At 37.2% G+C, this 22,776-nt stretch overlaps 4 protein-coding genes and 1 long non-coding RNA gene across 9 annotated transcripts; 3 read left to right on the forward strand and 2 right to left on the reverse strand.

Annotated features, from left to right (window-relative positions):
* Window positions 1-864: 864 nt before the first annotated feature.
* LOC149003360 (2-methyl-6-phytyl-1,4-hydroquinone methyltransferase, chloroplastic-like) lies at window positions 865-3,842 on the forward strand. Its single transcript, XM_089137996.1, has 3 exons — window positions 865-1,749; window positions 2,074-2,380; window positions 3,510-3,842. The coding sequence occupies exons 1-3, from the start codon at window positions 1,190-1,192 to the stop codon at window positions 3,663-3,665; spliced, it is 1,023 nt and encodes a 340-aa protein (XP_088994122.1). The 5' UTR covers window positions 865-1,189; the 3' UTR covers window positions 3,666-3,842.
* Window positions 3,843-7,644: 3,802 nt separating this feature from the next.
* LOC149003361 (calmodulin-like) lies at window positions 7,645-9,362 on the forward strand. 2 transcript variants are annotated; one of them, XM_089136357.1, is made up of 4 exons: window positions 7,645-7,800; window positions 7,897-8,054; window positions 8,144-8,224; window positions 8,320-8,915. In XM_089136357.1, the coding sequence occupies exons 1-4, from the start codon at window positions 7,725-7,727 to the stop codon at window positions 8,452-8,454; spliced, it is 450 nt and encodes a 149-aa protein (XP_088992483.1). In that variant the 5' UTR covers window positions 7,645-7,724; the 3' UTR covers window positions 8,455-8,915. The 2 variants fall into 2 exon arrangements, with proteins under 2 accessions (XP_088992483.1, XP_088992482.1); XM_089136356.1 differs by having other exon boundaries at window positions 7,645-8,054; window positions 8,320-9,362.
* Window positions 9,363-10,394: 1,032 nt separating this feature from the next.
* LOC149003362 (uncharacterized) lies at window positions 10,395-17,561 on the forward strand. 3 transcript variants are annotated; one of them, XR_016170134.1, is made up of 3 exons: window positions 10,395-10,539; window positions 15,527-15,642; window positions 17,321-17,561. It is a non-coding gene; the product is annotated as an uncharacterized LOC149003362 (long non-coding RNA). The 3 variants fall into 3 exon arrangements; XR_016170133.1 differs by having other exon boundaries at window positions 15,527-15,723; window positions 17,321-17,364; XR_016170135.1 differs by lacking the exon at window positions 10,395-10,539 and adding an exon at window positions 10,689-10,957 and having other exon boundaries at window positions 15,527-15,723; window positions 17,321-17,364.
* LOC149003363 (uncharacterized) lies at window positions 12,994-15,881 on the reverse strand. Of its 2 annotated transcripts, none has more exons than XM_089136354.1 (6): window positions 15,745-15,881; window positions 15,503-15,655; window positions 15,134-15,340; window positions 14,691-14,885; window positions 14,252-14,401; window positions 12,994-14,056 (listed from the first exon to the last, which is right to left on the reverse strand). In XM_089136354.1, the coding sequence occupies exons 1-6, from the start codon at window positions 15,785-15,787 to the stop codon at window positions 13,005-13,007; spliced, it is 1,800 nt and encodes a 599-aa protein (XP_088992480.1). In that variant the 5' UTR covers window positions 15,788-15,881; the 3' UTR covers window positions 12,994-13,004. The 2 variants fall into 2 exon arrangements, with proteins under 2 accessions (XP_088992480.1, XP_088992479.1); XM_089136353.1 differs by having other exon boundaries at window positions 14,252-14,473.
* Window positions 17,562-17,688: 127 nt separating the features above from the next.
* Window positions 17,689-20,949, reverse strand: APS1 (ATP sulfurylase 1). The gene is made up of 5 exons (XM_089136355.1): window positions 20,108-20,949; window positions 19,170-19,575; window positions 18,783-19,043; window positions 18,580-18,666; window positions 17,689-18,228 (listed from the first exon to the last, which is right to left on the reverse strand). The coding sequence occupies exons 1-5, from the start codon at window positions 20,620-20,622 to the stop codon at window positions 18,091-18,093; spliced, it is 1,407 nt and encodes a 468-aa protein (XP_088992481.1). The 5' UTR covers window positions 20,623-20,949; the 3' UTR covers window positions 17,689-18,090.
* Window positions 20,950-22,776: the final 1,827 nt, after the last annotated feature.

Raw genomic sequence — 22,776 nt, forward strand, 5'->3', positions numbered from 1 at the left:
TGAGTTAAATACCCATAAAGGAGAGGGGGAAGAATTTCCTCCATTAAACTGTTTTAGAAACAAAGCAAACATAAAAAACAAGTTAACTGCCAAAATCTCAATTTGCATAGTTCAGATTACATGAAGATATGTAATCTTCACAAACTGATATTTACAACAATCAAGAAGATAGGAAAACCTAAACAAGATTTTGAATGAAATGGAACTTCAACCCCAGATTTTGAACCAGAGATGATTACAAACGAAGGAAAAGAAGAAGATAGTAGCCTACCTGCAAATCGATTTTTCCAAACCCAGGAACACAGTAGTCTAGCTTTCTCCACCACGCCTCCTCTTCTACCTACAACTTTGCAAGTGCCCATGGGGCGAGAGAGACGGAAGAGAGAGAATATCGTTTTTATGGGAAGTGAAATTGGAAAAAAATATTGGGCATCCATATTTAGAACCGGGTCATCAAAGGGTTTTTTTTTTTTTTAAATGGGTCATAAGGTGGGTTAATTCAGTTAAAACTTTGCCTTCTGATCTGAACTGTTTATTAGGAACCTTCCACGTGTCAACTTGTGGTACCACACTGCTGTGTACAACATAGGATTTTTTTTCTTCAGAATACCCTTGTGACATTAATTTTGGGATCAATTTTGAGTGAAATTATCTTGTTGTAATTTAATTTAGATCGTCTTAAAATGTATTTTCCAAATTAATTTTTCATCTAGAATGCATTTTAACAGCAAATCTTCTTATTTTAGAATGCATTTCAGGCTTTAGAATCTATTCTGGGAACGCAATCCAAACATGGTCATCATCTCTCCACAAGCGGGACAGATGACACTTGTATGCCGTCGTATCCTCAAAAGCCAAGCCTGTGGTGCTTATTAGATCTCCAAGGAGAATGATGAGCTCTTCCTTGTCTCTCTTTGCCACTCTGTTTGTAGCTTTGGCATTTTCTTAGTCAATCATGTCTTTCACTCCTCTGTGTTTCGCTTAAGAGTGCTGAACATCTAAGGCCTCTTCTCATTAGGCCTTCAAATTTTCCAATTTTTCTCCTGGTTTCTCTCTGGAGGAACTGGTTGAAGTGTTGAGTTAAAACCCTCTGTTATGCAGCCAGATAACTGGCTCTTCAGTCCTCAGTTACTGGGTGAAGAAGAGTTTTCTGCTTAATTTTTGTGGGTTCAATTCCTTTGGTCATTCTATGGCGTCTGCAATGCTCAGCGGAGCTGAGAAGCTTACCTTAACCAGAGGTTTAACTCCATATGGGTTAGGCTTTCTGGGTTCAGATTTCAATGGGAAATCGGTCCCTAAAGTAGGATTGTTGTCTTACTCTAGGAGTTCCAGAGCTCAAACCCTAGCACCCAAATGCAGTTTATCGTCTGCAGGGCCAGCCAACCCGCCGAGATTCATACAACACAAAAAGGAGGCGTTTTGGTTCTACAGGTTCCTGTCCATAATCTATGATCACCTCATAAACCCTGGACACTGGACCGAGGATATGAGGGAAGAAGCCCTTGACCATGCTGATCTCCATGACCGGAACATGATAGTGTTGGATGTTGGAGGTGGAACTGGGTTCACTTCTTTGGGTATTATTAAGCGTGTGGATGCTAAAAATGTCAGAATTCTGGACCAATCTCCTCACCAGCTTGCCAAGGCTAAGCAGAAGGAGCCTTTGAAGGACTGCAAATTCTATGAAGGTGATGCTGAAGATCTTCCTTTCCCCACAGATTATGCTGATAGATATGTGTCCGCTGGAAGGTAATTTCTTTCCCTTCTTCCTGTCTATTCTGTCTCGATTTCAATTGGTGTTGTTTCTATCATTTAATTTACTTAATTGTTTGGATTCTTGGAAATTATGTTGTTGCAACCAAAGTAGCATTTGTTGGATTCTATGTGGGAATTCACTGTCTTTGGTTTAATGGGTTTCTTCAGAAATTCATTTTGGATTTGGATTATTACTTTCATGAACTCTATTTTTCCGATTTTAATATGTTAATATCAATTTCATGGTATATGTCAAAGTTATTCTTCTTCTCTTGTAATACAATCAGCTTGATTCTTATGGACATTGTCTTGTTTCAGTATCGAGTATTGGCCAGAACCACAGCGTGGTATCAGGGAAGCATATAGGGTATTGAAACTTGGTGGAAAGGCCTGTGTTATTGGACCTGTGTACCCAACATTTTGGTTATCTCGTTTTTTCGCAGATGTGTGGATGCTTTTTCCCAAGGAGGAAGAGTACATTGAGTGGTTCACAAATGCTGGGTTCAAAGATATTCAACTGAAAAGAATCGGTCCGAAATGGTACAGGGGAGTTCGTCGGCATGGGTTGATCATGGGATGTGCTGTAACAGGACGGAAGCCAGCATCAGGAGACTCACCTCTGCAGGTTTTCTGTTTTAATTTTCCAACCCCAAACAACCCCCCCCCCCCACTTTTCAATGCTGTATTAGCTGTAGTTGTATAGAGTAGAGACCACTGCTTTGAATCTTGTTTTCTGTTGCCTTTAGCTGTCCTTCCTGTATGAAGGTTCTAGTAACCTGAGTCCACAGCCCTTGTGGGGTGTCATTTCACATGTATATTCGAAAAATATACCCTAATTGTGTGTCACTTCAAAATGTTCTTACAATCCCTTTTATGTATCCCATCCTAGAAGGTGTAGTTAAAAGAAGATTTCATACCCTAAATACATCCACAGAGGTGTCATTTAGACAACCCCATAATCAGTTTTCTTTTGAAATCGTCTAAAAATCACAGTTTGAGCCTCCCTGCCTGTTGCCCTGTTCCTCAAACCATGGAATCTATAGTCTAGAAATGCAAACCCTTGTACCAGGAACAGGCAGAGACATAGAAAAGGTTGATTTACAGAGAGATCATACCGTTGTCAGAGCCTTTGAAGCTCTGTTGATTACACAATTGGCTCAATGGGGATGACTTGTAAAACAGGTCCTCATTTGGATGAGCCATGGTTGCAAGGTCAAATAGAGTCAGAGCACTTACTTCCTGGAACAAGTGTATCAGGCAAACCTGCAAACTGCAATTCCAAGATTGGGAATCTGATCGAGCCAAACCCAATTCTTAGAACCATGTTCTGCATGGCTTCTTGAATCCCCACCATTATCCTTCAGGATAACTTTACTAACTTACTACTATCCATTGTGTCTTAATCATCCATTTAGGTCAATCTTTAGCTTATAAGTGCCTCTTGGAAGTAGGAGAGAATAGCCATAACAATAGAAGGCTTGAAACCAAGTTCCATTTCAAACTTATTCTTTTTGTAGATAAAAGCTGTGGATGTACTGGATTGAAATTTGTATTGACTATGATGTTGATCCTTTTGTGTGAAATTAACTTTCAAGCCTAAGATGTATGAAGCTTGATAACAATAATCAGATGAGGAACAAGAATGGGTGATGGAAATTTGCCAAGGCTCTGTCATTATCTTCTCTAATTTGGGTGATGTTAAGACTTGTTTTTGTTTCTTTTGTGATATAAGTGATGAGAATTTGTGAATGCAGCTTGGGCCGAAGAAAGAAGATGTGAAGGAGCCTGTGAGTCCTTTAGTGTTCCTTGGGCGTTTGATTCTTGGTGCCATGGCTGCAACCTACTTTGTTCTGCTACCTATTTACATGTGGCTTAAGGATAAGATTGTACCCAAAGGTATGCCAATCTGAAAGAGAGTATTTTATGTGTGCCAAATCAAGAACAGATACTGTTCTATTATGCTCTGCTTAAATTTATAGCTTTGATAGTCAATCATAGAGTAGGTTGTATTTCTTCTGTGATACTCCACAGTGCCCTGTGTGATAGTGATAATCTCCTTGGTTTTACCCAGGGGCAAAATTGTCTTACTGCCAAGCAAGACCTTCTTCTTATTTTCCTTAAAACACTTACACTAGGGCACCATTTGTTTGTTGGATCTAAAATGGGCCGGGAAAAAAGGGGTGGGAAAAGTTTGAAAAACAATTTTTTTCATTAAATCTTAAAGTGTGATTTGTTTGATTCACTGGAGTGAGAAAGTGGCAGAAAAGCTTGTCTGTTGATGTGGCATGCTAACTTTTCTACTTCGTATGCTAACTTTTCCACTTTGTCCCTTTTTAAAATTTCACTGAATTGGTTGGATTTTGTGAAAATATGTGAAGAACAATAAAGTGAGACTTACATTTAAATTTTTTTTACAAAATACATTATTTTCTTTTCTTGTTCCCCCACCCATTATATATATATATATAGGTTTCACGTGTTCATTTTTTCTACCCTTTTTTCTCACCTTATCTTTGCAAACAAACGGTGTCTAGGTGAGATTTTTACGTGTAGGTCCCTTTATTGGACCATAAACTAATGTTGGGTCCCATTAATGTAATATATTATGTTTAGCTTCTAATTAGACTAACATCATTAGTCGTCGTTAAGTGTATTTAAATTTCAAACCTGAATGGATCAAAGTATCCTCACATTATTTAATACAATTATTCTTTCACTATTTACAATATATATATTTTTAAAACTATATACTAATTAACGCTTAATTACCAAAATATTCCCTTTGTGCAGATCTTTTTTTTCTTCTAATGCCAATGTTTCAATATATTATTATTTTACTTTTTTAGTTAATATTATTTTCCTCCAATGGCTTTAGGTTAAAATGGTGAATATATTGAAACATTGGCATTAGAAAGAAAATAAGATATGCAAATGGGGGTATTTTGGTCAGTAAGCATTCATTAATATATAGATTAAAAAAATATATTGTGAATAGTGAAATGATAATTGCAAGATTTAAAGTATCGGTATCGAGTATCGTATCGGTAAGGTGATTTTCAGAGATGTATCGTCCTGTATTGAGTATTGTATCACTCTGACTAATATACTTTAATGTAATTTAATAGAGAGACATATCGAGATGTATCGTATCGGTTGGGTCAAATATGGATATCTAATGGCTAGTATTGTGGGATACTCTAAACCTTAGATAATTGTATTAAATAATTTGCGGGATATTTTGGTCCTTCTAAGTTTAAAATTTGAATACACTTAACAGCGATTAACGGTGTCACTTTGGTCAATTAGGTATTTCTGGTCTTAACTCTTCGAAAGGTATCAAAGCTCAAGTGTACTGGGGTGGGAAAAAAAAATGTGGGCCCCATGTGTAGTGGGGTGAGCGAGAAAGAAAGGAAAGGAAAAGAAAATGTGGAAAAATATTAATTGTGGGTCTTATATTATTTTTTTCATATTTTTTTCATAAAGTCTCACATATTTTGTGGGGTTTTGAAAAGGCTTGGGTGAAAAATTAGATTGTCACCTCACCAGACAAATTCTCTAATTTTTTTTTCTCCCTAAGCAATCAAACAAATGTATATTTTTACGATTTAAAAGAAAAGTAACAAAAGATTTATTTTTTTCAAGAATTACCCCATCTTTATTCCTGTATATAAGCATAGCTGTACACATGTGCTCTCCTTACATCCACCACGAAATGTAAAATAAGGGTGGAGTGGCCGTGGGGCCCACTATAGAGTCGCGGACGTGTGTTTGATTTCGCGTGTCATAATTGGGTCAGTATGACGATATGATAAAGACGGATTGTGATTGAGAGTTGAGATGGACCGTGACCCAGCCAGCCGATCCAAATCGAAATCCAGAAATGGTCGGTGCCGGAAACCAAACCCGAACCCGAACCCGTAGATCATTTTGGATAATTCGACAGAGTTGCTGGTGTGTACGTGTGACTTTTGCGTGTTGGATTGGCACGTGGGGGGTGATGTTGTCCGTGTGTCTCGTTCTCATGGGTTCGTTCATACGTACCACGTGGTGCATGGTCATAGGGTGAGTCTTTTCTCCGCCCAAATCGGGGTGAGTCAAACAACCGCGTAAGCTTTAGATGCGTGGGCGTGGGCGTGGGAGTGAGATAAAAATCTGTGATTAAACTGTATTTTCTGTCGCTTTAAGGTAGAGAGATTAGTATTAATTTGCAGATGCGCGTTACCTCATTCACACATATTTGGTTGTGTGACATGTGTTCAATCTATATATATATATATATATATATATATATATTTATTTATTTATATTTATTTATGACTTAAATATAGTTGAATGACTGTATAAATATATTTTACTATTAAATTTATTGAACTAAATCTGAACTGTTCATAATAGACGATAAATATATAATTTTACCGAATTTAATAGAAGGATTTTTAGGGCCACTCAGCCAAACAATTTACATGTTTGTGCAGCCACCACCTTCTCTTTATTTATTTATTTTTATGGGTTTTCCTCTTAGCGCTGCTTTTTGCTAATTTCGCTTATATTTCTAAATAGATCACCTATGTGATTGATCATCTAGATAGGATGCCCTAGTCAATTGCGATCATAATTATTTGACCGATCCTCACTCCTGGGCAGCTAGGCTTGTAGATTTTGTTTCGTATCGAAATCTGACTTTGATGCTTGAATAAAAATGCTCTTGAAAATGTTATTTATTTCCTTCTTTATGATATATTTTGTCATTTTTGTAGGTGTTATGTTTAAGGTTAACAACTAATATACTCTTATTATAAGTAAAATAAAAATTAATAAAGTAGATGGAATAAATTGGGACTTGGTGAGATGGGTACCTCAGTTATGTTATGGAAAAATTGAAATCAATTAGTCTAAAAACACAACCACACGTACTCACATTTTATTACAAAACCGTTTCGTGCAAGTTTTCTCCTATGAGTCTTCCAAAAAAAAAAAAACCTTTGGGTCTATGAATAAATTAAACAAATATAATCTTATGATTTTGAGGAATGGATGGTTGAGATCGCGATCTGGACCGTTCGCAGCACAACACTACAGTGAAGTGGGACTCACACGATGATAAGGGATGAGTTTCAAAATTTTCCTTGTGATTTTTCTAATAATTTCTAGTCAGCCAAACATCTGGCATTTTACCTTGAGCCATGGAAAATGAAAACTGTAGAGAAGTGGAAGGTGAAAGGTCAACTAGTTAAGCGAAGGGACACATTTTCCCATGTCTTCCCTATTCTCTTTGAATGCTCTTGTCTGCAAAACATCCAACCCAAACAGCCTGTCTCTCTCTGACTTTGCCTTCTCCATTGAATTTTGAGAGAGAGAGAGAGAGAGAAAATGGAACTCCGAACTCGTCATATCGTCCTGGTCTGGTCCACGGTCTACTGGTCTGGGTGGACCGGACCAAACGCGTATCTGACATCATGAAATCAAGAGATGTCAATATGGACTTCCTGCCCAGTTCCCACGGTCCATCAACCCACCCATTGGTTGATCCGACCGTCCAACTCCTCTGTGGGCCCACCCACTCCAATCAAAGCAGACCCTTCGTTTTGGAATCACGCGGGTTCGTTCGTGACTGCCAACTCATCTGCCACGTGTCAGAGTCGGCATTTGCTTCTCAACATTACATGTAAGGGCCACGTCTAGAAAAAGTCGGAAATTTGAAAATACGAAAGAAATTTCGCGTTTTCGTAAGGTGTGTTTGACTGTTTATTGCTTTTTTTAATTTCTTTAATTTTAATTACTTAAGTGGAAATTTCAAAAGAAATTGTTTCTGAGATATTTACAACTCTGCCACTCAGATTCCTACATAAACCCACCGAAGGTTGGGATTTGGAAGCAACGAGCCTTCAACAGTTTCTAAGGATTTTCGCAGTTTCCTTCTGGGTTCCTTTCTCTTTCTCTCCGTGTTTAACTTGAACATCAACTCATCCATGGCTGACATTCTTACAGAGGAACAGATCATCGAGTTCCAAGAAGCCTTTAGACTGTTTGATAAGGATGGAGATGGTGGGTTCTTCTTCTTCTTCTTCTCTTCTGAGTTCAAGTTTTCATCTTATTTCTTGCTTTTAACAAGTTGTGGGTTGTGGGTTTTTTTTTTTGTAGGTTGTATCACCATAGAAGAATTGGCAACAGTGATTAAATCACTAGATCAAAACCCAACTGAAGAAGAGCTTCATGATATGATACGTGATGTCGATGTAGATGGAAATGGAACTATAGAGTTTACAGAGTTTTTGAGTCTCATGGCCAGAAAAATGAAGGTTGGTTTTCATGTTAATATAAAGAAACAGAGGAAGAGCTCAAGGAATCCATTATTGCTGACTTGTATTCTTGATTTTTTTTTCTACAGGAGACAGATGCAGAGGAGGAGCTTAAAGAAGCCTTCAAAGTATTTGACAAGGATCAGAACGGCTATATTTCTGCTACTGAGGTGGGTTTGTAGCCATTTTTCTGATCTACCTTGTTTTATTGTAGTTTCTTTCTATGGTTTTTCCTTTAATGGGTTTGTTTCTTGTTGTTCATCAGTTGAGGCATGTTATGATCAATCTTGGGGAGAAACTGACAGACGAAGAAGTACAACAGATGATTAAAGAGGCTGATTTGGATGGTGATGGTCAGGTTAACTATGAGGAATTTGTTAAGATGATGATGTCTGTCTAAAGCACTAATTCCATTACAGAGGAAGAAAGAAAAAAGAAGAAGAATAACCCTATTCAGATTCATTCATTTTATTCCCCTGCATATATTAGTTATCAGAGAACCATTTCTTTCTATGTTCTTCAGCTACTTAGAAGTGAAAACCCACCAAACAGACAAATAGTGATTAGTGAGGGGACAGGAACTCATCTGTTTCAGAGAACCCATTTGAAGTTTCATGTTTGAATAGACAAGACTGGAACTTAGCTGTCTCACTCTGTAATTTGTGTAATGTATTATTTCAATCTCCAGTTTCAGAGGAAGGTGGGGGATGGGTGCTTTCTTTTATTATTATAAATGTATATTTTTTTTCTTTTTAAAGAATCAATGTATCTGGCCTTTAATTTAGACTAGTAAAATTGATGTAATTCTTAATTTTATGGACAATATTGAGTTGACACTGGATCTTTGATGCAGCAAACTTGGATTTGATTGGATGTTGTCTTTTCTTATTTTTAGAATTTTTTTTTAAATTCCAAACTTGTTTTTATGTTTGTGAACAAAAAATACTTTGATTGAGAGGGCAGCTAACTTGATTCATGAAACAACAACAAAAAAATGTATAAATGCTTCGCATGGTTTGACAAGATCCTCTATGTGAAATCAAAGAATAAGATTACAATGGTTCATTTTCACATCTCAAACATCTTAATTACTAGATAATTTATGAAAATTACCCGGATAACCCTAAAAACAAGGTAAAGGCAACCAAAAGAATGCCTTGAAAGAAGCTAACAAAGAGCTCTCAAGATCTTGGATAACAACAATGTGCGTGTTCCATGGAGTATCTACAGGAGGTTTTTCGGGCAAAAAGGAAAATTTGGAGCTTACATCATTATAATAGATGACTTTCCAAACTTGATCTACAAATCGAGATTTGGTGGATGATATATAGAAGTTCAGCTCCATCCAAATTTGTGAGATGCAGTTTCCAGCTTGGTAATAGTGTCAACGATTGAAGAACCTCCAAAGGTGGAGCCAACCCACGACACTCAATGTCCAGGGGTTGAGGGGTTCTAAATTTAGGCCAAATAGAGAAGAAGACACGAAACCCTTTGCGGTGAGGGGAAGGACAAGTAAAGATAAGATGAGGGGTGGTCTCATCATTGGTGTAATAGATGCAAGATAGAGTGACAAGATAGAGTGACAAGATGGAGCAGTAGATAAGGAAGGCTAAGGCTGGGAGGCACCATGATGGGAGATATGGTTTTAACTTTTAACCAAGCGAGCTTAGTCTAAGGGACTAGGTGAGACGAGTTGTAGATATGATTCCAAGTAAAAGTAATAGACAAGAAAAAAAATCTCTGGAGGGAGCCAGAGGAGTTTTTCTTGAGGGCCAAGCAAGAGAAGGGACAGTATAAAGGAGAAACTGCGTAAGTTCAAGTTCTGAAAGAAGTTTTTTTTTTTTTTTTTGGGATTGTGGGGGGACCAAGCCTTAGAATTAAAGAAATGGGAGAGAGGGCAGAGCTTGGGAATGCATATTTGTATTAGGTGTGTAGAATATTTTCATATTCCATCTTGAATTCAAAGATTTTAAGCTATAGTTATATATCTTATTTATATGTTGAAATAAATTTAATTACAAATATATTTAAGTGAAACTATAGTGATAGGTTAATTTTCAGTTAAAATTATTTTTTGACACCAAAAGAAATTCTCAGTCAAAACCCAAACAATCAACAAGTGAAAAGTGTTAAACATGATGACAATGAATTAATGATCAAGAGAGATCAATCAATTTAATTTTCTTAGAACATAATTTTAAGAAAAGGAAAAATTAAATTTTTAGAAATGAAAAGATGGCCCAATTATTCGTTCACCACCTCCAATATTTATAAACTTAAGGGTATTTCTATTTTCTTTCTTAAATCATATTTTCCCACCTTTTTGTGAGATCAGCGAAACCCAATCACATTCAAGGGGTTCTAGTCTGAATTGGATCATCAAAGTTGAAGCTTGGCTTATTTTCTGGCTTGATTCATTCGATAATCGAACACAGAAGTGAAATCATCCAATGCCAAGCGATGGGTTTTCCAAGCTCGAGATGAGGTACCCATTTGACAACACTTCTGTTTCATAATTTTCCTATTTTAAGGAATTCTTCGGGTCCTATCTTCACATTCTCTTATTGCGTGTCACGTAGAACGTTCAGGTATTCACAATCTAAGAATTTTCATTTGAATGATCTCGACAGTTGAATAGTCTAAGCTAAACAACTCGTTGACCACTGAGCTATTTGCCAAGAACCTACGGTTTCTGGGATACGAAGATCTGGACTGTTCAAATGACCAATTGATGCATCTCCCACCAGAAAAGGAAAAAAAAGCACTTTGAATTTGTCAGTTTGGACTTTCTAGAACTATGGAATGCTTGATCAATTACGACCTGGATCTTTACTTGTCCAACTACATTACAATAATGCTTTATTCTTTTCGCATTATTCTTTTCAGGTTGAAGTGTGATCTGGGTAGGCATTTTCGGAAGAACCTAAGCATTTTTTGGTGAAGAATCTTTTTAGGGTTTTTGATTGAGTTTCAGGAACTCTATCGACGTGTTCTATCTTTATTTTATAATTTGGATATTAAACTGTGAATGTTGCATGTTTGCTCTAGTGGTTCGGGAATTTGTTTTGTTAAGTTGCGCAGTATCTGCTTTAAAGCTTCCTCATGTTTGCCTATTGATACTAAGAACTTGCCCTGTTCCGTCTTTCCTTAATCTGAACTCAAAGCTTTCTTTTTTCTGATTCTCTTATTCATGTTTTCTGCTGTATATATTACATTGTCACTTATCATGCATAACTATGATCACTTAACTTGAGTTCCATGGAGGAAGGTGGCTGAGAGAAAATCTGAATGAAAAGCTAGTCTGTCAAACCATGACAAATGCAGGTGAAATCTAACAGGAAATTTAACTCACAATTCAAACAAAAGCCTCTGATATAAATAATCTCATACTGCCCACGATTGGCAATGAACCAGCTAATAACACAGACTCCATATTTTGTTCCACTACACTTGTCCCAAGCCAACGATGAATAATACAACAAATTACAGACCAAAATTCCCATTTTAAATGAAAATGAAAAAGAACATGGCTGATCACACTCACGAAGATAGATTTCTCTCTTTTTCTATCTAATGTACAAATCCACAACTTTTTTTCTCATCACATCCAGATATAAAACCACTGAGAAAAGGAACGAAAAAAGATTAAAATTAAAATATGAAACCAGAGAGGCTTTCGAAATCACCTATGAACGACCTATGCAGTTGCAGAAGAGAGAATACTTAGGCTTGCGCTTGTCTGTCACTTTGGCTGAAGTAGCAGTATTTTTTGCTGGATTCTTTGCTTCATGATGCTTATTCTTCTTTTCTGTCTCTTTCTCATTCTTCTCTCCCTCTTTGAAGAAGCCCAGAAGAGGAACTAAGTTCTCTGTACTGGTTCTTCCCAATGCAATGACATGCTTTTCTGCTGACATCTCTTCATATGGTAATTGATCCCTTCCAGATTTTTCTTTACCTCCTGTAAGTGCTGGTGGTTCAGTTCTTGCTTCTGCATTTTCGATATCATCATCAACTGCATTTGCCAAGGTTTCAGAACCATAGCTTTGAAGTTGAGAGACATCATCTTTTGTGGCCCTTTCTTGACGTAGTAATGGGCTTTGATCAGATTCATCTAGCCTTTCTTCAATTGGGAGTTCAAAATCAAAGCTTGGAGGTTTGCTAACTTCAATATGGAAATTGACATCTTCTGGATTCAAATCATCAGTCAACCTTTTAGTATTTGAGAGAGTTTCAGACCCACAACTTAGGAGTACAGGAACTTTATCTTTTGCATGCAGCTGCTCACCTAACTGGATTTCTAAGGTGTTGAACTCTTCGCCTTTTGCTGTTTTCCCTGGAGACGGTAGTGGGGTCTCATTGGATATCTCAAACCTTGAATTAGATGAGAACTTAGAATCAAGGTCAGGCAGCTTGTTAACCTCGGTATAGACCTCAACTTCTGGAATGAAGCCAGTTTCCTTGGTATCAGGAACAAAATTTGTAAATGCTAAAACTTGATCTTTTGCACAAAACCTGTTTTCTGACTGGGTTTCTAGGGCTTCACTTTCTTGCCTTGGGAAGTAAAATTCAAGGCTGAACTTTTCTCTAATATCAACCTTGCCTTTGTTGTTGTCTTGATTCATTTCATTGACAGAGTTATTGTTTTCTTCCGTCACAATATTGAAGTTTGGTTCATGATCATACATGTGGTTGGTTAAATTACATGTTGACTGAGCGCCATCAGTAGACATACCAGATGGCGTAAGTGCCACAGCACCGAATTCCTGGTTGCTTGATTTGTCTAGGCCCTGATGCTGTGAGAGGTCTTTCCAAGACATCACATTCTCCAAAGATACCTTAGATTCTACAGATGAGTTTGTGAAATCAAAGTTGGAAGTTGAACTAACATCAACCTCATCAGAACTGTTTTGATCCGATTCTATGGTTGACCCACTTCTAGAATCTACAGTATCAGTTTCTATTACTCTGTCCTGTTTGGGAACTTGCGACTTGTCTAGAGGAACTGGGTCTGACTGGAAGAAACTTCTCTTCTGGTAGAGGCAAACATGTTGAGAGTTTCCCCTCTTCATGGTTGCTATCATTGAGGACTGATTCTGTCAGAAGACTCAGAACTATGTCCACAACAACCATCTTGGTTTCTTCTTCCAACTCTTTACAGGATATTCCTGAAACCAACTTTTGGTTGCCATCCTGCATCTTGAGCTTGAACAGAGGAACATTTTCATTATCTATTTGGAGACTACTATGGGTCATGGGTTTGCATGAACCACATGGTTCATTTTCTACTCTCTCTATTTTGTGAGCAGAGCCTATTCTCACAAATTCACTTTGACAAATATTCATCTCATTTGCATTTGGTTCTTCCATCATTCCTTCAGAAAGCGAAGTGGTGTTAGAATCATACCTCTTCTGTTTGCCTTCTGATACATTCTCTACCATGGTTCCGTTGGTGGTCGGAACTACATATTCTGGTGCAGGAACTTCTATTTGGCAAGAGTACGGTGATTTGGTCAAGGCAACAATGTCAAATTGTGAGACTCCAGAATCCCTGCTATCATTCCAAGGAGAATTCGATAAGGGGAGTTCTGGCTCCTCACTTCCTCCAATTTCAGCTTCAGTTCCATCAATGGTTTTCCCAACTTTAATTGCATTTATGGTTTCAGACATCACCCCATTGATATTGATAATGTCTACTTTCTCCTTGTCTTGGGATTCCATGTCATCCTTTGGCATATTTTCCTCCATCTTTTCTGTTCTTGTGTAGGAATGAGGTAAATTACTCTCATCCTCTAGCTCTAGTCCTTTCTCCTCAGCATCTTGAGGACTGGTTGATCCGATAGTGTCCCAGCTGCTTCCCGGAAATTTACTACCAGCTTCCATAAATAGTTTGGTGTGAGCTTCAGTGGACTCGTGTGGATCAGACTTCCGAGTCTCTAGTACTCGAGAATTGGGTTCACCTCCGGATTCGTTATCAAGAGATGAAGTCCTTTCCTCTTCGCATTCTGTTACAGTTCAACTAATCAATTCCAATATTTAAGGTATCCTAACATGTTTATATTCTTCTTCATGATAACAATTTCTGTTTTCTAGGAAAAGATAAAACTAATTAGAGAGCCTTCTCACTATATTCATAATCTGAGGAATCAAAATTTTGTGTCTAGTAGTTGGAATTAAATGTGAACTTGTTAAATACTAACCTCCCACAATTGATGCATGTCTCTGGACCTCATTTTTATTTGTTCTGGATGCATTGTCTTCAGAAGCTGAGCCCGTATGCCCATTAACACCCACAATTTCTGATGAATCAGCATGAGATGTTGTGGACTTATGTTGATCGGGAACAGTTCCTGATTCCAGAAATTGGGGGTTAGGGACAAAGGATTTTGGATCCAGTAATGCATTCCTCATTTCTTCTCCTTCTGCCACAATTCTAAACTAATTAATACAAAATTACAAATATATGAAGGATAACTTTTTATCTGTCTTGTCTGTTTTATATATGAAAACATAATTATATTGTACATAGGAATAGAATTATAAACAGAAACTGCAAGTCTGACAAGGTCCCATACAATATTTCCAACTTTTGGGAATTGAAATTCAGTTATATTTGAAAGTAACCTAACCAATACCAACCTCCTCCAAGTGATGCCTGATCCTTAGTGTGGTTCTCATCTTTTCTCCATTTCTCCTCAGAAGGTGAATCCTTAGTCTTCTGAGATTCAGTTGCTGAAACTGAAAACTTGGTGTGGACTATGTTGGATTCATTTTGATTAAAATTTCTGGTTTCCAAATCCGTGTCCAGAGACAAAGTCCTTGCCTCTCCTTCCTCTGTTGCAATGCTTAACTAGTTAGTATGAACACACACACACACACACACACACACACACACACATATATATATCTGTATAATGTGATGTTCTTATATGGCGTATTTATGCAACCTAAAGATCTTGGAAACAGATGCATTTGGAGGCTAATGCAGCTATTCAGTGAGAAAATTTTAAAAAGTATTGTGGAATATAAATTCATTTTGTTGCCTCAATATATGCTTCCCAAATAAACCAGCTAGTACCGACCTTTTCCACTTGATGCATGTTTCTGAATTTGGTTGTCCCTTGTACTGGGAAAGTTCTCCTTAGAAGGTGAATCTATTTGCTGATGAAAGTCTCCACCATCAATAGATGAAACTGACTGCATTCTATCATCTATGCCAGTGTGGTTCTCTAAACCAATTAGAGCTTTTAAAGATCCCACAGGACCCTGAGTATCAGTTTTCTGTTGCTCTGGAAGGGAACAAACCAACAAACTAAAATAAACTGTATGAATGGACAAGATTATATAAGTAGATTGACAGTCAGACTAGATGCTTTAAGTATTCTTATTAAGGTACATGGAAATTACGTGCTTGATTGATATGTTATGAAACACTTAAAGAAGTTACTAACCTCCTCCATTGATCGTTTGTGTAGGATCACCTGTTTCGGATGAGTCCCCAGAAGAAATCTGTTGGTTTGCATCTTCTATCCCATCTGCATTACTTGAAGCGGCTGATACTTCCACAGATTCTTTTGAAGCGTCAAGTTTGGTACTATCTTGCTCTATGATAAAACAGAAACCAGTTTAAGACACAAGAAAGATAATATTTTCTCTGAACTCAAGTGAGAAGGTTGGGGACATTCTAGCATACCTTGAATTCCAGTTACATTCTGGTTGCCCATCTCATTGCCCATGTCACCAATCAAACAGTGCAATCTCAGTAAGGCTGGAACTGAGATGGTGAAATAATATGTATCAATGGGTCCTTAAACTCAAACATATGAGGATATAAACTCCATTTCATCATAATTGTGTTCACTTTCAAAGACCTATATAACATTTCCAGACAGCCTAGGTTTGTTCTGAATGCCAGACTTTTGATTAAAAGTAGTTTATTAATCCCTTAAAGAATAAGCCTCAATTATCAGTCAGAAAAAAGTGACTGAAAAGCAGCAAAAGAGAAGAAGAAAAGCTCAAATTGCTTTTGGAAGATACTCTAAAAGACATTTCCAGCACTGATGACAATGCTGCCTATTAGGTATCAGTTATAGTCCCACCAAATCCTTTCTTATATGGTCTCTATTTTGATTCCTGTATGGTTATTAAGAGAGCACTAGTAGATAGTTAAACATGGATGAGATTTCCTAAATCGAGACAACACCACTTCCACACATCATCTTGAATTAGGTAGTATAACAACATCAAACAACATGACTAGTGGCTACAGTATGATAGTATGAAACTGGTTACTTAGAGCTATTTTTTTCCCCAAGATATCTATCTGGAAAAGCAATTCCAGATGCATTATTGCATTGGCAAAACAACACAGCTAGCAGGTTCTAACCTCATCATGGTTCTTCATTTGATTTGTTGTCTGCCAACCCTCCTGTTTGCTTAAAAGCAGACTCAATGGCCCCTACTCATCTTTGGGAAGATAAAGGAATCTGGTAATCCATCAAACGCTATTCTTAAGAAACTAACCATTGGAATGATTATGTCACTCTGCATCTTCTTGGATCAAACTTTCTTTCTATATATTTAAGGGGGAAGAAGAAGATGGATCATTAAACACCTACCTACTTGTTTCTGTAAAGTTTCTTTAGTTGGGTTCTCCATTACAAAATCTAGTTCAGAGACCTGTTTATGATGTATGAATCACCCTTAAATAGTACTTTTCCGTATGGGGTACTTCTAGTCAAAAAAGAACCCTAAACATCAATTTGGTAGGGTGGCCCTTAATCATTAAGAACATGTGCTATATAACTTTCCTATAATTATATTCTTATCTCAATGAATTATAAGTAATTTGTTAAAGTTGCAATCACATGTAAGTGAAGATTGCCGTTTTCCAATTCAAATTCTATAATTAAAGTTCTCTTCTTACCCATGTTCTTCTCTCAAGGAATTCTATAACTGTAATACAAATCTTTTGGTCTGTCCATACTTTTTCCTTTTAAGTAGTGTAAGAATATTGCACCAAATAAGACCATGACAATTAAGATGATTCTGAAAGATTTTAGTGTTTGGTGCAGATTTTAAGACTCTTTGGCTCATGCAAATGAAGATAAAAATATTTCTCTGTCGTTTAAGAATTTTCCACATTTCATCTTTTTTCATCTTTACCCCTTTATTTATTTTTTATTTGTGGAATTGCTCTTTGTTGGTTAGCCTTTTCATATTATGAATTTGCCTGTATTATATTCTAATTGCAAATCATCATCTTCCAGACTTCCACCTGCAGCTTGATGAGAAACAGAAGAGTAAGTCCTTGGAGGAAAGCAAGAAGGTGGATATGCCTATAATACTTTTCTTCCTTATAAAACTAGAAGATTGCAATTTAATGGTTCCTTCATTTACCTAGAACAAGTAATTTGCAGTTTGATAGTACTTCATTTTCCTGGTATATCTGATGGATTATAATAATTTTATGTGAAAGAGTGACTCAGAAAACATTTTCCTGTATAATAAGTTCTGGATGTACATTGATGCTTTTGTGCTTTTCCTCTTTTCTCCACACTAGGGCAAATAGGGTTATTGATTAGTTGTTGATGGTGTTGTGGCAGCTGTGCTTCTCCCCTTTTCCTTTTTCAAAGTTTAAGATTTTTAAGAACAGATAATATCATTATGGCTCAAGAACCTTAAGTAACACATCTTAGTTGCCCAGTAAATTGAGAGTATCTTGCACACCATGAACTCAATACAACAATCTGAGGCAACCCATAGCTTATATACATTGAAAGCAAGACAACAACTATGTTACAGTGAATGAGTTTTTCACTTCATTGAGCAAACAAAAAAAATAATAATAATGATACACATGATCCTCAGAAATCAAGGCAAGCATCATAAGATACCCAACCCTCTCTACCACGCCCTTGAATGCTTTATTTGAAGGCTGAACAGAGGTTGCAATGGTTGTAGCTACGAACAGCACACACATTTGGGACAAGGTTTGTCCCATATCTATCTACCAGATGATTTTACAAAGCTAGGAGTTCTAAGCTGGAACAGCTTCAAGGACTTTCCCGTTCTCTGATGAAACCAAGCTGTCGTAGTAATCGACCAAAACCTTCCATCCGCCAGGACACATGAAACCGTCAGGTGGGTTCTCCCCGTTCTTTGCAAGTGTTCGCATCTGTAAATTCAGTTGGCATAAATCAGCAACATGTTTAACCAGGGTTCCTTCTACAAATGTGAAGATGCAGTTCAGTCCAGACTCTGGACTTTCCCAATCAATGGTTGGTTAGAGAGGTAGTTTTATTACATATCCAAACCCCTTGCCCTATGGAAAATTCCCCCTCCTAAAACCAAAGGGACATTATTCAGGGCTGTTGAGGAGAAACCTAACCTTGAGCCAGATTAGACTCTATCTAAATCAATGGGCAAGGTGGAAAAAGAGTTAAATGCCTTGCCAGTATATCATATTTCCCAATAACAGTAAAAGGATCCTTACTGATGCAGAAGTTTTAGAAGCCTGAACAGTTACCTTAGTGCCTGAAATGAAGACAAAATCTTGTGCCCTCGATGGATCAAAGAAAGCCATTTTCCCCTGAGTCTTATCATAGGCAGCTACCTGTAGATTTTTTTTCTTTTCTAATTAGCATAGGATGATCATTTCAAATTAAAGTATCATATCAAGATTAGCTGTTAATAAGAACTTGATATTAGGAACTAGTGTGTCAAGCATACCCTGAATGGAAGGATGTTTAGACGCTCAAGTCCAGGAGCCATACTAAGCACCTTCTTCCCATGATCAGCATCGTACAGGTCCCTCTTCTCGACAGGGTGACCCATACCAGCTGGATCCCTACCCACAATGTAGTAGTTAGCACCTGCATTTATGCGGGCTTTGGCATGCCATTGCACCTCAGTTGGACCTGCATAATGCATGGGAGAAGGGAAAATTGAAACCACTGTTGTCTCTGGATCCAAGACACCATCTTCAAGCACCTGAGAGAGAAAAAAGAAACATTCACAATGAAGCAGAAGTAATATTGATCTTCAATGTTGTTGTTTTCTACAAAACAAGTTCATATACAGGATGGTATATCAGATCAAAAGAAAGATATAAGAGACCTTCTCATGTTGCTTCATTCTCCAGCTAAGTGGCACATCATCTGCCTTTGTGAAACCTCCCAATGGATGAAGCAACAATACAGGGTTCTTGTAACCCTTCTCTAGAAGCCGACGGCGAGTATCAGTCATCAGTAGTGCATGGCCATTGTGAACAGGGTTCCTCAGCTGGAAAGCAAACACTGCATCAGCATTGCGCCTCGTGAATTCCTCACGGAGCTCCGAAGGGGACAAGCGAAACCGATCAAGACCATCATTGTATTTAACTGGTTGTATGACCTCCAAGTCACCTCCGATAAGCCAGTTTCCAGCATTAGTTATAGCCTGTTCAACGTATGGCAATCCAGGGGCAGTGGTTCCCCATGTTCTGGCTATTCTCTCTTCTTTAGGGTGTTTGTAGATTTCAATACTGAAAAATTATGAAAGTAGACCAGATCATCAGTAATCATTAAGTAGGTAAATTAGTAGAGCAAATTGATATACCAACTAGTCAAACCCCATATTGTAATGCATCACAGTAGCTAAATGGTTGCAGTAATTTTCAAAATTAATTAGTTCACCACAGTAATAGCATCTCGGTTCAGTTTCTGTAAAAGACTACCATCTGTTATCCACTTTTCAAATTCGTTTCATCTACCCAAATCTCATGCTGCGGATTCTGGGTCTTTTCAAAGGTTTCCTACCACAAAATGCTATACTAATGCTTGAACGTTTGGTGTTGAATAATTCATCTGTTAAGGATTTGTCAGCTCCATAAAAACTTTAGTTTTAATAATCTTTCACTGTATAGAGGCAATTAATTCAATCTACCAAATTAGCTTTCATGGTCGAAGGCAGAACAGAAAGTAATAACCCAACACCTTCAGATATCAGCTCATCAAAATGCATTATTTTTCCTGAATTAGACAAAACCCTTGTGAGATGAGGAAAAATGAACTTACTTGCTCAAGATGGCAACCGGGTTGTCGTCGGAGTCGAAGAGAGCGACCTTCGTGGATTCACCAATATGATGCTTCTGCGAGTCGTCGATGTCGAGGACGATGGGCAACGACATGTTGGTGAAGGAACCATCCTCGAGTCGAAGACAATTGAAATGAAGAGTTTGGAGGAACTCAGATTCTCTCATGAATCCACGAAGAGGACTAGCCCACCCTTCACTGAGAACATGAACCCACTCAAGATCGATCTTTGACAGCTCGATTCTGGGAATCGACATCGCTTCCTTCTTCTTCTCGTTCCTCTGAGACTCTTTAACGAAGAGCTCAACAAGCTTCCCTCCATCCGGCTCGATTAAACCACAGGAAACACGAAGCCGCTGGAGATTCTTCTTGCTCTGGGAGCTAGAACGAAGAGCAAAGGGTGATTTGAGACTGGTACTCAACTGGGTTCTACGAATTTGAGGGTATGAGCGAAATGGGTCTGAAGATTGTACGAATTGAACAGCCATGGACGCCATTAGAGATGAAACCTGAAGCTAGTTTTGCTTTCTTCTTGCCTGAATTGCCCTCTCCTTTCCCTATACCAGCTTGGGAATAACAAGGGTATTTAGGGAAAATTAAAATATCATAAACTAGAGAGAACGTGGAGAAAAGAGAATGGTTGAGATGAGATTCTGTGATATGGTTTTGAAGGCTATAAATAGTGTGGATGTTGTGAAATGAGAGGATGAACCTGGACTGTATTTGGTTCAGGTGTTTCTTCCTTCTTTCCTTCTTTCCTTCCTTCCTTCCTTCCTTCTCTCTTATCTGAATTTCGAATATTCAAAGTTGGAGGCGATTTTCAAGTGATGCCATGGAGAATGCCATTAAATATCACAGTTTTGGACCTTCAAGGAAATAATAACCACCCATGAGAAGATTTCTTTTCTACCCTTTTAAAATGGATTGAGGTTCACAATTTCAACAATGATTTCGTCTTCTCCAATTAAGTGGGGTCGGCTATATCAACTTTTGTCTCGCAATGCATTTATTTTCTTTTCAAGTTATATTAGGTCTGTCTTTTCATGTACGAGCATTTACAGATTTCTATTGAATGTGATCGTGCCATCTTAATTGACTTTCTTGAAGCTTATCGTTTATCGAAGTTACTCTAAGTTGATCATTCATTACCTTATCTTTATTAGTTTTGTTACTCATCCATCTTAGCATCTTCTCTTTTGCTGTACTGAACAGGGGCGGACATATGAAGGGGCTGGGGGATTTTTGAAATTTTATGCATATTCCCATAATTCCTTTAATTTTTTCAGTTTTTCTCTTCTTGACGTGTGAAATGTCACTATTTGGCCCCCCCCAAATTGTGAACAATTTTTAAAAGTAAAATGATGGGTATAAATGTCATTCCTAATAAAAAAAACTAATTCATGAATCCCTATTTATTCTCCCCTCTTCTCTTTCTTTTTTTCTTCCTATTTATTTTCTTATAAAAGCATGGGTTAAAGGAATTTTTGAAAAAAAAATCTTATTAGATATTCAAAAATCAAAATGTTATTTCTAATTAAAAACTAACTCTTCAATGCCTATTTATTCTCCTACCTCCCCTCTCCTCTATCCTCTTTTTTTTTCTATAAGCGTGGCTTAAGAAAATTTGAAAAAAAAATCTACCCATAATTAAGTATCTTTCTCAATTTATTTATTGTTTTTCTTTTTCTCTTTTCTTTTTTTGTTATTCTTTTTATTTGATTTTATATTCTATGTTTCTTTATTTCTTCTGCAATTTTTTGTTATTTGATTTTGTATTGTGAATAAAATGTCTATAGTTAATAGGTAACTAACTACCATTGATTTGCATCTCTTACCTAAGGGCCTATTTGGTTACGACGATTTCAAAATCAAGATCAAATTAAGACCAAATCTTTAGAGCGGGAAAAACGGGCGTTTGGTGGTTCCAAATATTTTGATAAGTCAGTTTAAGCGGGGGCCCCCCCTCCTTCCGTGGTCGCCGTCCCCGGCATTGGCCGTCTCCCCGCCCAAAAATTTTTGGTTTACATCTCTTACCAAAGAAATTTTTGGTTTGCATCTAACTTTTTAAGATTGATTTCATGTGTATATTTTTTTTATATTGTTGTTTTAATTTTACCTATATTTGTCCCAAAAAAAAATTTATTCATAATTTATCTTCTTTTTTTTTTCAAATATGTGTGGGCCCCACAAAATATATGTGGGTCTATTATTTAATTTAATAAAAAATTTAGAGGTGGGACCCCAAATGGGAAGGTTATCTGGCATTCATTCTTCGCCCCCCCCCCCACTATTGCATCTTGGGTCCGCCACTGGTACTGAACTTATCAATATGATGCTTGTTAATATTCAAACACCTTACAAGTTACAGCATAACACTTTAATTGGTCGTATGACAACTTGACAACCCTATGGAATTTTCCTTTAGCATTATACTAGTAAATTGTATTCGATAATTTTGTTGGTAAGATTTTATTTTTTATTTTTTAGGTATGATGAAATTTGATCTTTTTGTTGGCAAGATCTTTTGTTTTGGTAGGATGGAAAATTGATCATTTTGTTGGTAAGATTTGTTTGTCTTTGTATGATGGAAAATTAGATTGTAGAGTTCCTGGGGAGGGGGTTGTCAATTTCTAGTTGAAATTTCGATACTA

The sequence above is a fragment of the Hakea prostrata genome, chromosome 10 (genome assembly GCF_041222555.1).
Source record: "Hakea prostrata isolate BN-2017 chromosome 10, UWA_Hpros_2, whole genome shotgun sequence".
Classification (NCBI taxonomy): domain Eukaryota; kingdom Viridiplantae; phylum Streptophyta; class Magnoliopsida; order Proteales; family Proteaceae; genus Hakea; species Hakea prostrata.